This window comes from Erythrolamprus reginae, chromosome 4 (assembly GCF_031021105.1).
Source record: "Erythrolamprus reginae isolate rEryReg1 chromosome 4, rEryReg1.hap1, whole genome shotgun sequence".
Classification (NCBI taxonomy): Eukaryota; Metazoa; Chordata; class Lepidosauria; order Squamata; family Dipsadidae; genus Erythrolamprus; species Erythrolamprus reginae.
Genome location: NC_091953.1, coordinates 15,971,934 through 15,987,314, shown reverse-complemented (window position 1 = coordinate 15,987,314; position 15,381 = coordinate 15,971,934). Strand labels below are relative to the sequence as shown.

The following is a 15,381-nucleotide window of genomic DNA, read 5'->3' as shown; positions in this document are numbered from 1 at the left end:
TGTTCCCTTTATTTTTTTGAGCAGTGTATATAAACCAAGTACTGTATGAGAATGTATGTATATGTATATGCATGTAAATCCAATAAACGAATGAATGAATGAATGAATGAATGTACATGTACAGTAAATGATGTATATATGCCAAAGAAGCAGATTGATCCAATGTATTGCATAACTAGGTTTACTCATCCCCGAGAGAACAAGCCTCCAGTCCACAGCAAATGAACCGAGCGAGGCAAGACAACCATTCAACACTTCGTCTGAATTCTTCCGAGCCTTCGTTATTCAAAGCTTTTAAGATCGCGGGCAGCGCCGTATCCTGCCGATTTAGAAAGCCGAGGGACGGCAAGAGCTTTCATTCCACGAAAAACCGAGCGCGGGACTTCGCCGGCGAAGTCAATACCTCTGCGGAGGGTCCCCCCGTCCAACAAGTAGTAGGAAGACTTCGGAATCCCGTGACGGCCCAAGATGATGTCAAGATCCGAAGGGGCGGATGAAAAACGTGGGAAGGGCCGGCAGTTTTTTTGGTTTTGCTTTAAAACGCCGAGGCTGAGTTTTACCCGGCGTTCCAACATTGGATCCGTGGCCCTCGGCGCCCACGCTTTAATTCTGGCCGCCGGCGGTCGCGCAAACTTTTTTTAAGGCCCTCACTTCCCCGCTTTTCCTTTCTTTCTTTTTCTTTCCTTTCCCCCTCGTCGCGGCTTTGCAAAAAAAAAAAAAAAGCTGGTTGAGCCACTTCGGGCACGGATGGCTTTCAGAGAGAGAGGGGATAGGGCTGGTTGACATAGTAACTCCGTCCTTTTTATTTTTTTTTCCCCCTTCTCTCTCTCTCTCTCTTTCCCTCAGTGGCTATCTGGAGGCTCGGCGCTGACGGAGAAAAGCCGTCTGCTTGGACTGAGGGAACTGAGGCGCTTAGGGGCTTAGAAGCGACCGCTGGGGCTCGCCCTTTGGTCTCTTCCCCCTCACAGAAACGACCTTTATTTTTTTTAAAAATGGGGACGCTGCGCCACAGGTAGCCGGAGGAACGGAAGGCGAACCATTTTAAAAATAATAATATTGCTTTTAAAACAACGCCGGCCGAGCGCGCGCGGGCGCCTTTTTCTCTCTGGGCGGCGCGCGCGCGCTCCTGAATATATATATATTATTTTTTTGAGGGATAAGGGGGGGTGTCTTTTGGGGTACCGGGCGCTGGGAGCCTCGTGAAGAAGAGGGGGGGCTTTTTTTCGGGTGGGGGGAACCTCTGCCCCGAGGAAGCGCTATGAGTCACAACCAGCTCTACGCGCCGCGGGGGAACGGCTCGCCGGTCGGCGGAACCCCGAGGAACGACAGCCAGGACTATTTGCTGATGGATTCCGAAACGTATGAGGAGAACTGCCTGGCGCCTTACGCTTACTACCCCATGTGAGTGGGTTTCCCGCTTTAAAAAATGGAAAAAAGAAAGGAAGGTTGGCGGGGCAGACGGTAGGGGGCGTCGTCTGAGCTGGGTCAGGTTCGAGGGAACTGTTCAGGTTCGGGCTGAACGCCACGTGCTTAACCTGGCTACTAAATGATCCCGTTTTCCACATTGACACTTGAATACTTTCCCCGGGGCTCCTTGAAACGGCCTGGATTCACACTGCACACTTAAACCCTGCCAAACGAGAACTAGGGGAGACTATCTATCTATCTATCTATCTATCTATCTATCTATCTATCTATCTATCTATCTATCTATCTATCTATCTATCTATCTATCTATCTATCTATCTATCTATCTATCTATCTATCTATCTATCTATCTACCTACCTACCTACCTACCTACCTACCTAATCTACCCACCTATCCATCTATCTACCCACCTACCCACCTATCCATCTATCATCCATCCATCCATCCATCCATCCATCCATCCATCTATCTATCTATCTATCTATCTATCTATCTATCTATCTATCTATCTTTTTATCTAATCTACCTACCTACCTACCTAACTAACTAACTAATTTTATTTATATACACTGCTCAAAAAAATAAAGGGAACACTCAAGGAACACATCCTAAAGCTGAGTGAATGAAATATTCTCATTGAATACTTTGTTCTGTACAAAGTTGAATGTGCTGAAAACATGTGAAATTGATTGTCAATCAGTGTTGCTCCCTAAGTGGACAGTTTGATTTTACAGAAGTTTGTTTTTCTGGGAGTTATATTGTGTTGTTTAAGTTTTCCCTTTATTTTTATTTTCTGAGCAGTATATATTTGTCAAACAATTCTAGGAGGCTAATTTGTACAAATAAAACATTAGATAAGTAATGGTAAAAAGTAATGATAGAAGACAATAGAACAGTAGGACAGCAGTGTTCCAATATCTCAGGGGTTGCCACAAAGAAGAGGGAGGCAAGCTATTCTCCAAAGCACCTGAGGGTAGGACAGGAAGCAATGGGTGGAAATTAATCAAGGAGAGAAGCAACTTTAGAACTAAGGAGAAAATTCCTGATAGAACAATTAATCAGTGTTGCCTCCAGAAGTTGTGAAAGCTCCAACAGTGCAAGTTTTAAAGATGTTTTTAAGATAACTATTTGTCTGAAGTGGTGTAGGTTCTCCTGACCAAGCAGGGGGTTGGATTAGAAGACCCCCCAAGGCCTTTTCCAACTCTGTTATTATATTAATATTATTTTATTTACAAAAAATCAGTAATACAGAGCAAACAAGATTTATTATGCTGGATTTCATATCACAATATCACCCAGTCAAACACTTCCCAAGCGTCTAGGACTGTGTGATGTATGTATGATGTGCACAGATCCAAGTACGGTGGCCTTTTGCAACTGCCGGATTGTGATTTTGTCAATGTGTATTGTTTTCAAATGAGGTTTTTTGGCACAGTAACCAGTATGCCGATTGCCACTGGGACCACCTGTACTGGTTTATGCTGGAGTCGTTGTAGTTCCATTTTAAGATCCTGATATCGGCTAAGTTTTTCTTGTTATTTTTTATCAATTCGATTGTCACCTGGTATGGTGACATCAACGATCCACTATTATTATTATTATTATTATTATTATTATTATTATTATTATTATTATGTCAGTACAACACAGCAAACGAGATCACTATGCTGGATTTCGTATTTCATCACCAGTCGGGCGCTTCCCAAGCACCTAGGATTGCGTGATGTAGCGGCGAATTATGTTTGCCAATCCCAGTAAAGCGGCCTTTTGCAATTGACAGATGGAGATTTTGTCAATTCCGATGGTTTTCAAATGTCCGCTGAGATCCTTTGGCACTGCGCCTAGCATGCCAAGTACCACTGGGACCACTTTCACTGGCTTATGCCAGAGTCGTTGCAGCTCGATTTTTAGATCTTCGTATTTCACTAATTTCTCTAGCTGCTTCTCCTCAATTCTGCTGTCTCCTGGGATTGCTATGTCGATGATCCATACTTTCTTTTTCTCCACGATCACAATGTCTGGTGTGTTATGCTTCAGAATTCGGTCAGTCTGAAGTCGGAAGTCCCACAGTAGTTTTGCTTGCTCATTTTCGACCACTTTTTCGGGCTTATGATCCCACCAGTTCTTTGCCACTGGTAAATGTTGTTATCATCATCATCATCATCATCATCATCATCATCATCATCATCATCGCTTGTTGTACCAATGCAGCAGCTAAGAAACCAAGCTGTCTGTGGGAACACACTCACAATCACACATATGCGTGTTGGCCAGCCTACCCCATACTGGTAAAGCATCACAGAAAAAAAAAAGCGAGGTGTATGGATGTGTGTTTGTGTAGGGGAGAGCGCTGAGTGGGGCACAGTATGGGACTTAACTTGCTTTTTTCTTCGCTCCTCAAAGTGGGTCTGACAACTGCGTAGTGGGCAGAAGTAGCACCTGTTGCATTTCCACCTCTCTTTTTAAAAGTTGGAGGAATTGTAGAAAACTTCATGACGAGGCAAAGCATTTACTGCCAAGAAAATTTGGTTGGTTTATTGATTGCTAACTCAATGCATGGCAAAAAAAATAATGTGTGGGTGATAGAAAGGAGTTTGTGTGTGTGTGTGTGTGTGAATGCATATGTGTGATATTCGAGCCTTTTAAAGAGACTTGATGGGCCCTGGTGGGATGCAGGATGCTCCTTGGACACCCCTTCGTTTTTTCTCCTCCCTCCATCCCATCTCTTCATTTTTCTCTCTGTTATCGTCGTCCATTAAAGTCAATGGTGCAGGAAATAGGAGCATATGGGGAAAACCTGAGACGTACTGAAATAACTCTTGGTTTATGTTTGGACTGATTAGTTTTACTGCCAGTTGAGGCATAAAAGGCGGAGGCATATTATGGATGGTCCTTCAGTGATAATCCCTCAGCAATAGGCCATGCGTAATGAGGCAGAGAAGTGGGCCGACTCTCCAAATAAAAAATGTTCATTTGTGATAAGAATTGGTGGTGAAGGTGGTCTTTGGGCAGTTCTCTAGGGATGTGGTGGGAGTGGGGTCATCGTAGAATAAAAATTGCCAATGTCTTGTATGTATGGATGGAGCTAGCCGTTCCAGGGGAACGAGGGACCGTTGCTTATTAACAGTCCCCTGTTCCGGCTCTGTGAGCCCAATCTTGGGTACTGATGATGGGTGTAACTCTGGCCCTGGACTCAGGTTGCTGCTGCTTAATGCCAGGTCGGTGGTAAATAAAGCTCTCCTCATCCGGGATTTGATCCTGGATGAGGAGGCCGACCTGGCATGTATTACTGAAACCTGGCTGGGCCCGGAGGGAGGTGTCCCTCTCTCCGAAATTTGCCCAGCCGGGTTTCAGATATGGCAGCAACCTCGACCCCAGGGAAGGGGGGGAGGAGTGGCTATTGTAGCCAGGGAGAGCCTTTGCCTGCGTAGACTCATTGCTCCGGAAATTGCGGGTTGCGAGTCTCTCTTGATGAAATTGGACTTAGGGGTTCAGGTGGGCTTATTTCTCACGTACCTGCCTCCCAGCTGCGTGTCTAAAGCCCTGCCTGTGCTACTCGAGGAGGTAGCCGGGCTGGCGGTGGAGTTCCCCGGACTTATAGTCCTGGGGGACTTCAACCTGCCGTCGCTCGGCGAAACCTCTGGGTTGGCACAGGAGTTCATGGCCACCATGACAGCCGTGGACCTGACTCAAGTAGTACAGGGTCCGACTCATGAGAGAGGGCACGCACCTGACATGGTATTCCTTTCCGAGCAATTGAGTAATGGTCTGAGACTAAGGGGCTTAGAAGCATTGCCTTTGTCATGGTCAGACCATTTTCTACTACGGCTTGACTTCCTGGCTCCAATCCTCCCCCGCAGGGAGGCGGAACCAATGAAGATGTTCCGCCCCAGACGCCTGATGGACCCAGAGGGCTTTCAGACGGCGCTTGGGGTTATTCCAGAGGCACTCGTCCACAGTTCGGCAGAGTCTCTCGCGGAGGCCTGGAATACGGCTGCTGCGGAGGCTCTAGACCGGATTGCGCCTTTGCGACCTCTCCGAGGCGTTAGACCCCGTAGAGCCCCATGGTTCAACGAGGAGCTCCGGGAGTTGAAGCGCCAAAAGAGACGTCTAGAGAAGCGATGGAGGAAGAGTAGGTCTGAATCCGACCGAACACTTGTAAGAGCTTTTATTAAGACTTACAAAGTGGCGCTCAAGGCGGCAAGATGCGCGTACCATGCCGCCTTGATTGCATCAGCGGAATCCCGCCCGGCCGCTCTGTTTAGGGTGACCCGCTCCCTTCTTAATCAGGGGGGAGTTGGGGAGCCCTTGCAGAGTAGTGCCGAGGACTTTAACACGTTTTTCGCTGATAAAGTCGCTCGGATTCGAGCCGACCTCGACTCCAATTGTAAAACAGAGTCGACTGACAACGAGTCAGTCGAGGTGACTGGGGCACGTACTTGTCCACCTGTCTGGGGAGAGTTTGATCTGGTGACACCTGATGAAGTGGACAAGGCCATTGGAGCTGTGAGTTCTGCCACCTGTTTACTGGATCCGTGTCCCTCCTGGTTGGTTTCGGCCAGCAGGGAGGTGACACGGAGCTGGGCCCAGGAGATTACCAACGCTTCCTTGGGGAGGGGAGTTTTTCCATCACTCTATAAAGAAGCGCTTGTGCGCCCCCTCCTCAAGAAGCCCTCCCTGGACCCAGCTGTGCTTAACAACTATCGTCCAGTCTCCAACCTTCCCTTTATGGGGAAGGTTGTTGAGAAGGTGGTGGCACTCCAGCTCCAGCGGTCCTTGGAAGAAGCCGATTATCTAGGTCCCCAGCAGTCGGGTTTCAGGCCCGGTTACAGCACGGAAACCGCTTTGGTCGCGTTGATGGATGATCTCTGGCGGGCCCGGGACAGGGGTTTATCCTCTGTCCTGGTGCTCCTTGACCTCTCAGCGGCTTTCGATACCATCGACCATGGTATCCTTCTGCGCCGGCTGGAGGGGTTGGGGGTGGGAGGCACTGTCCTTCAGTGGTTCTCCTCCTACCTCTCTGGCCGGTCGCAGTCGGTGTTGGTGGGGGGTCAGAGGTCGACTCCTAGGTTTCTCCCTTGTGGGGTGCCTCAGGGGTCGGTCCTCTCCCCCCTGCTATTTAATATCTACATGAAACCGCTGGGCGAGATCATCCAAGGACATGGGGTGAGGTATCATCAATATGCGGATGATACCCAGCTTTACATCTCCACCCCATGCCCAGTCAACGAAGCGGTGGAAGTGATGTGCCGGTGCCTGGACGCTGTTGGGGCCTGGATGGGTGTCAACAGACTCAAGCTCAACCCGGATAAGACGGAGTGGCTGTGGGTTTTGCCTCCCAAGGACAATCCCATCTGTCCGTCCATTACCCTGGGGGGGGGAGTTATTGACCCCCTCAGAGAGGGTCCGCAACTTGGGCGTCCTCCTCGATCCACAGCTCACATTAGAACAACATCTCTCAGCTGTGGCGAGGGGGGCGTTTGCCCAGGTTCGCCTGGTGCACCAGTTGCGGCCCTATTTGGACCGGGACTCACTACTCACAGTCACTCATGCCCTCATCACCTCGAGGCTCGACTACTGTAATGCTCTCTACATGGGGCTACCTTTGAAAAGTGTTCGGAAACTTCAGATCGTGCAAAATGCAGCTGCGAGAGCAGTCATGGGCTTACCTAGGTATGCCCATGTTTCACCATCACTCCGCAGTCTGCATTGGCTGCCGATCAGTTTCCGGTCACAATTCAAAGTGTTGGTTATGACCTTTAAAGCCCTTCATGGCATTGGACCAGAATATCTCCGAGACCGCCTCCTGCCGCACGAATCCCAGCGACCGATTAGGTCCCACAGAGTGGGCCTACTCCGGGTCCCGTCAACTAAACAATGTCGGTTGGCGGGCCCCAGGGGAAGAGCCTTCTCTGTGGCGGCACCGGCCCTCTGGAACCAACTCCCCCCGGAGATTAGAACTGCCCCTACTCTTCCTGCCTTCCGTAAACTCCTTAAAACCCACCTCTGCTGTCAGGCATGGGGGAACTGAAACATCTCCCCCGGGCACGTTTAACTTATGCATGGTGTGTCTGTGTGTGTGTCTGTTAGTATCTGGGTTTTTTAAAATATTTAAATATCTTAAATCTGTCTGATTACTATGATTTGTTTTACATGCTGTGAGCCGCCCCGAGTCTTCGGAGAGGGGCGGCATACAAATCCAAGTAATAAATAAATAAATAATAAATAATATCACATAATAATAGGATGCAGCTGAGAGAGCAATCATGGGCTTCCCTAAATATGCCCATGTTACACCAACACTCCGCAGTCTGCATTGGTTGCCGATCAGTTTCCGGTCACAATTCAAAGTGTTGGTTTTGACCTATAAAGCCCTTCATGGCACCGGGCCAGATTATCTCCGGGACCGCCTTCTGCCGCACGAATCTCAGCGACCAGTTAGGTCCCACAGAATGGGCCTTCTCCGGGTCCCATCAACTAAACAATGTCGTTTGGCGGGACCCAGGGGAAGAGCCTTCTCTGTGGCGGCCCCGGCCCTCTGGAACCAACTCCCCCCAGAGATTAGAATAGCCCCCACCCTTCTTGCCTTTCATAAGCTCCTTAAAACCCACCTCTGTCGTCAGGCATGGGGGAACTGAGATATTCTTTCCCCCTAAGCTTCTACAATTTATGTATGGTATGTTTGTATGTATGATTGGTTTTTAAAATAAGGGTTTTTAGCTGTTTTAGTATTGGATTGTCGCATGTTGTTTTTACCACTGTTGTTAGCCGCCCCGAGTCTATGGAGAGGGGCGGCATACAAATCCAATAAATAAATAAATGAATGAATGAATAAATAAATAAATGTATTGTCATTGTCAAAACAACGAATTGTCATTGGCAACGAAAGTCGTGTGACACCCAGAGACCAGTCCCACCATACATAAAATTAAAAAATAGAATAAAAAATAGAATAAAATGTCCCACCCACTATAAATTCCCCAACTTGAACCACTCAACCATCTACATGACAAACCGAGTAATATTGTCCAACAGTTCATTGATGGTGACCCTTTAGTTTGTCGCTCTGCGATAAAAACTATTCAGGAAACGTGTGGTCCGAGTTCTAGTTGTTCATAATATCCCCATGGCAAGGATGAAATTAGAGCTGGGCTTGGGGGCAAATAGAAGATCAGCATGACGTCCACTGTCATTATTCTCAGAGATGACATCTTGTGAATTAAATGCCATTGCAAATAAGAACATTAAAAATCCAATAGGCTCCAAAATGAAGGCTCCAAAAATACTATAGCCAAAGACCAAATGATTTTGAAAGTAAATAAAGGTGTTGACCAGCCTGCTTCTATTGCTGTATTGAGGGCAAAGCCATCCCACAATGCTGGAAATTTGTTTCATTTTTATACTAATATTAGGGCAGAGTGGTTGATGTACCCATTTCTGCCCCAGTCAGCACACCTGCACTTTTGGGGTGAATCTGTTGTAAGATACTTGATCTGTGATGAGCAGTATTTGTTGTGTGTTAGTGGAACAACAAGATGTGAAGAAGAAAAGTGGAGAAAATCTGTGCTTTAACTGTTGGTCAGGAACCACACTAAAGGTGAACGACCTGTTGGACAAAACCTGTGTTTATGTGCTCGCTGACAAAAATGCATCAGGTTGCAGAAAGAGAATGAGTTGAATCTAGAAGAGAAATACAAGACAAGAAATAGTATTTGACAGGGAATGACAGGCAGGGAAGTTGCAAGTTTTGATCTACACAGTAGAGTACCAAATCACTGAACTTTTTTATTTTAAAAACAATGCCATGGGCATTATATGTGCAGTTGAGTTCCTCTTAATGCACATACTTAAAGTAGAAAGGAAAAGGCATATATATATTACTAAGCACTGTGTGAGAATATGTATGTACATGTATTTGTATTTATATGTGTGTATGTATGTATGTATGTATGTATGTATGTATGTATGTATGTATGTATGTGGGTGTGATTTTTTTTTGAGTCATCCTGGTATATTGAAGGAGCATCACAGCTCTTTTTCATTATCAGCAAAATATGTTATACATACATACACACACACACAACACACACACACACACACACACACACACACACACACACACACACACATATATATTTAGTGCATCTTAATAACCATACATTGGTTGGAATATATATATCATCTATCTAACTGTCTATTTACCTACCTATCTACCTATTTGTCATTGTCTATCTGTCTACCTACCTACCTACCTACCTATCTATGCACAAGGGCAATCCCCCCCCCAAACCATCACTCTGCTAAACAACTTATTCCCACAATACTGCAAAAGTATTTAATAAGGCTGTATTACTGTTATTCTCATTTTTCCTATTACTTATCTCCTTTTCTACTTGTGATTATAACTTTGCTACTTGTATCTTTACGCTTTACATTGTTTCATTTAGTTTCCTAGTATGATTTATGCTGATTGCTTATTTAGTATCGTATAACTAGCACTAAGTATTGTATCTTATGATTTATGATGAATGTATTTTTATGAGGACTCTGATCATGATTTATCACTTCTAGCTTTTATGTTCACTGAGAGCTCATTCACAGAAGATAAATTTTTTGTGTATCCAATCACAATTGGCCAATAAAGAATTCTGTCCTGTCCTGTCCTATTCTTCTCTTCTCTTCTCTAACCTACCCTACCCTACCCTACCCTACTCTACTCTATACTCTACTCTTCCCTACCCTACCTTATTCTACTCTACTTTACTCTCTAATTTAGACACCACTCATCAGTCTGTTCAATCTGGAAGACTTGGGGCAAGACCTTGAGCTGTGCTGTAGGATATGGTATAGGTGTTTATTTCTGCTAGCTTATTGCTGAAAAACCATTCTAGTTATGCTACTACAAGCATGCCTCCTTTCTGATTGAAGATATCATGTGACAGAGAATCTGAATCAGCACTGTTCTCATTCAAACTGATTCAAATGCCCTTTCTCCATCTTACAGTGTCTTTCATCCAAAATATCATCACAACATTTGTTGATCAGGATGCAGAGATTTCTTTTTTTAAGGTCAACACTAGCAGCACTATTCACTTCATCTTGCATTACTCTATTTAGAGGTCCTCATTTAGTGTCCACAATTACAAAAAGAGGAAGAGTGGATACTTCTTGATACACAAGGATTCTCATTGAGCTCAGTTGTGGGGGGAAAAAACCTAATTGGGCAAAATGAACTTTTGGATAAACAATGGATAAAGTCTACATTAAATGGATGCAAAGTTTGTTTAATTCTAAAGTGTCAGCCTCTGGTCAACCTTGTCTAAACTCAGAAGGTAAACAGATTTGGCGCTAGTTGAATAGAATAGGACTAAGGCTAGAATAGCTGGAAGGGACCTTGGAGGTCTTCTAGTCTAGCCTATGCTCAAGCAGGAGAGCCTATACAAATGATGGCGAAAATATGGCACAGGTGCCACAGGTGGTATGTGGAGCCATACCTGCTGGCACACGAGCCATTGCCCTAGCTCAGCTCCAACATGTACGTTTTGATTTTTGGCTCCCACAGAGGCTCTGGGATGGTGTTTTTGGCTTCCAAAGAGTTTCTGGGAAGATGGGGGAGGGTGTTTTTACCCTTGCCCAGTTCCAGGGAAGCTTTTGGAGCCTAGGGAGAGTGAAACACGAGCCTACTGGACCCACCAGAAGTTGGGAAACAGGCCACTTCCAGCCTCTGGAGGGTCTCCAGGGGATAGGGGAAGCTCTTTTCACCCTCCCCAGGCATTAAATTATGAGTGTGGGCACTTGCGCATGTGCGATAGCATGCGAGCATGCTCTTTTGGCACCCGAGGGAAAAAAGGATTGCCATCACTGGCCTATGCCATTTCAGATATATGACTGTCCAGTCTCTTCTTAAAAACTTCCAGTGATGGAGTGCCCATGATTTCTGGAGGCAAGGTGTTCCACTGGCTAATTGTCCTCACTGTTAGGAAGTTTCTCCTTAATTCCAGGTTGCTTGTCAGTTTGATTATTTTCCAGCCATTGTTTATTGTCCTGCCCTCTGGTGATTTGGAGAATAATTTGATCCCCCTCTCCTTTGTAGAGAATAGAAGGACTGCAAGCTGTTGCAAGTTTTGACATATTCTTTTCCTTTGTGGAAATAACTATCTCGTAAATTACTTGTAAAGTAACTATCTTGTAAAGATGGCAGATAATATAACAAAGTGATCGTCCTTAATCTATATACTACTGTAATAAAACTCTTATTGTGAGGTTCCTTAACTGAATGAAATGTTGCAGCACAGGGCAATAATTTTTTGAACCAAGGTACCTCAAATGCTTTTTGCCAATGTAGCAGTTCGAAAGAATGTAAAAATGAAAATAGAAAAATAGTGACCTCCTTTGGTGGGAAGGTAGCAGCGTTCTTCTCAGGAGCCCATTTTCACTGGCAGAGTGCCACAGGCACCTCTGACACGAGTAACATCAAACTAGCCATGCCCATCCTGGTCATGTCCACCCCTGCCCCACAAGTTCAAACAGAACTCAATGAAATCAAGTTTGACATTCTTGGTCTAGAACAACTTTAAAATTCGGTTTGCTCAGAAGTAACTTATAAACATATAAACATAGAAGACTGATGGCAGAAAAAGACCTCATGGTCCATCTAGTCTGCCCTTATACTATTTCCTGTATTTTATCTTAGGATGTGTTGTGGTTAGCTCTGGCCCAGCTCCTGGGGCTGTCGTAATTAGTGAGGCTGCTATAAATAGCAGCCTGTGGGTTTGGCCATTGTGGAGGATTATCTGATCGTTGTGTTTTGTGACTGCTTTACTGACTTTGACCTTTTGTGTGCTGATTTTCCCCCGCTTTGAAACTAAACCAGAGCAAAGTGTGTTTCACTTTGTGAAAGAAGGACTGTGAATTGCCACACAGCTGCAAGCTAAGTATCACAGAACTGATAAGGGACTTGTACAAATTACCAGTTTGTTTGGAGACGAGTGCTCTTTGCTATACTAAAAGAGGGCTTGGTTTAAGTGAATTTTCATTATAAAGAACATTGTTTTGAATTTTCAAACGTCTGTGTGTCTGAAATTGTATCTGTGCATTTTTGGGAGGATTCTACCAGAGAGCTGGACAGAACAGGATGTATATATGTTTATCCCAGGCATGTTTAAATTCAGTTACTGTGGATTTACCAACCACGTCTACTGGAAGTTTGTTCCAAGGATCTATTACTCTTTCAGTAAAATAATATTTTCTCATGTTGCTTTTGATCTTTCAGATTGTGTCCCCTTGTTCTTGTGTTCACTTTCCTATTAAAAACACTTTCCTCCTGAACCTTATTTAACCCTTTAACATATTTAAATGTTTCGATCATGTCCCCCCCTTTTCCTTCTGTCCTCCAGACTATACAGATGGAGTTCATTAAGTCTTTCTTGATACATTTTATGCTTAAGACCATTCCACCATTCTTGTAGCCTGTCTTTGGACCCGTTCAAACTTATAAATTTGTTTATAATAATAGTTCACAATGAAGAATACTCAATCAAAACAAGAAAAAAAAGTTTAACATAAACATTCAACAAAAATGTAGGAGGAAAATCTGGAAAATATATTTCTGGGAAAGGATTAAAAAAATGTGCATGGGAGGTAGCACCCTATTGCTTAACTCCTTCTAATTATGGTCTGTGGGATGAGAAAAATGACATTTGCAGCATTAGTGAATCCATATTTTGTTATATTAATCACATATCTAGTTTACTGCATAGATTCATTCAGTGTAAAAATAGTTACGGGCATAGTTGGAAATTTAAAAAAAACCCAACTAATACAGCCTGATTATAGTGAATTAACACTGCTTGCTTCAGTGCTTCAATCAGAAATATAGGAAAGGAAGACATCCATATAGTAGCAGGTTCAGATCTGTTTGCTATTGTTAAGTAAAGGGAAGATTGTTTATTTATTTATTATTAGAGTTGAAAGGGACCTTACAGGTCAGCAAGTTCAACCCCCTGCCTGAGCAGGAAATCCTACATCACCCCAGCCAAATGGCAGTCCAATCTCCTCTTGAAAGTGTCCAAAGTTGGGGAGTCCACAACCTCCGCTGGCAGGCTGTTCCACTGGTTGATCGCTCTCACTGTCAGGAAATTCTTTCTTATCTCCAGGTTGAATCTTTCCTTGGTCAGTTTCCAACCGTTGTTCCTCGTCTGGCCCTCTGGTGCCCTGGAAAACAGTGTGTCCCCCTCCTCTCTGTGGCAACCCCTTAAGTACCTGTATACAGCTATCATGTCCCCCCTAGCCCTTCTTTTTACTAGACAATCTATGCCCAGTTCCAGCAACCTTTCCTCGTATGATCTGGTCTCTAGTCCCTTTATCATTTTAGTTGCTCTTTTCTGCACCCTCTCTAGAGTCTCTATATCTTTTTTGAAGTGTGGTGACCAGAACTGGATGCAATACTCCAGGTGTGGTCTGACCAGGGCCTTATAGAGTGGTATTATTACCTCTCTGGTCTTGGAGTGTATTCCCCTGTTCATGCAGCTTAGGATTGTGTTGGCTTTTTTAGCCACTGCTGCACATTGCTGGCCCATGTTTAGCTGGTTATCCACTAAGACTCCAAGATCCCTTTCACAGTCACTCATGGTGAGTGTGGTTTCACCTAATTTGTATGCATGTTTTGGGGTTTTTTTTGCCTAGGTGCAGGATTTTACTCTTCTCTACATTGAACTTCATTTTGTTCGTTTCGGCCCACTGTACAAGTCTGTCTAGATCTTTCTGAAAAGATCTAGAAAAAACTAGAATTTGGGAATTTGTAAAATTAGAATTTGAGAATTTTAGGATTAAACGGGACTAATGATACTCTCAGCCTAGTGAAAAAATACAAATTAAAGCATTTCTGTGAGACAGGTATTTCATTACAATTAATTACTTATAAAGTATTCATGTCAGCTACTCATTACTTATAAAGGAAAGTACTGTATTCTCCTTTATATTGAATATTACACCGGCAGGGCAAGCCACTAGAATCGTGATGGTGAACCTATGATAAGTGTGTCACAGCTGGCAAGCAGGGCCCTCTCTGCGGGCATGCCAGCCGTCATGATCTGAAGTTTCCAAACACTTTTCAAAGGTAGCCCCATGTAGAGAGCATTGCAGTAGTCGAACCTTGAGGTGATGAGGGCATGAGCGACTGTGAGCAATGACTCCCTATCCAAATAGGGCTACAACTGGTGCACCAGGCGAACCTGGGCAAACATCTTCCTCGCCACAGCCGAAAGATGATGTTCCAATGCTAGCTGTGGATATTACCCTGTTTTTTTCTTCTATACTGTACTCTTAAGGTAAATATATTCAACTCCATCAATATCTGTTTATACAGTAATACCTCGTCTTACGAACTTAATTGGTTCCGGAAGGAGGTTCGTAAGGCGAAAAGTTTGTAAGGCAAAGCAATGTTTCCCATAGGAAACAATGTAAAAGCGATTAATGCGTGCAAGGGGGAAAAAATTGCAAAATGGTGCCCCGCTGGACACCGCCGCCCGGTTGTCACCTTTTGAAACAGCCGGGGGGCTTCTCGGCGTTCTCCTGAACTCAAACCTGAACTTTTGCCGAACTTTTCGGGTTTGGGTTCGGGAGGCCGCCGAGAAGCGCCGCCGCCCACCTGTCACCTTCTGAAACAGCTGGAAGTTCAGCAAAAGTTTGGGTTCGGGTTCAGGAAAACACCATTTTGCGATCTGCGGTGGGTTCGTAAGGCGAAAAAAGTTCGTAAGAAGAGGCAAAAAATTTCCAAACCCTGGGTTCGTATCTCGAAATGTTCATATCACGAGGGGTTCGTATCACGAAGGGTTCGTATCATGAGGTACCACTGTACTTTTAATCCCCTAATCATCTTCAGTGTTCTTTTTCCAAATCCAGTTTATCTGACTCCTTTTTATAATGTATTGCCCAGACTGAATATAATTATT

The 15,381-nt window shown here is 44.6% G+C and overlaps 1 protein-coding gene across 1 annotated transcript in view; it reads left to right on the top strand.

Moving 5' to 3' along the window:
• Positions 1-1,236: 1,236 nt before the first annotated feature.
• The window catches only part of TRPC6 (transient receptor potential cation channel subfamily C member 6), an 85,652-nt gene continuing 71,507 nt past the window's right edge, over positions 1,237-15,381 (top strand). The window contains 1 exon segment of the mRNA XM_070749662.1: positions 1,237-1,401. Within this exon segment, the coding sequence (XP_070605763.1) occupies positions 1,259-1,401 (143 nt within the window). The 5' untranslated portion in view covers positions 1,237-1,258.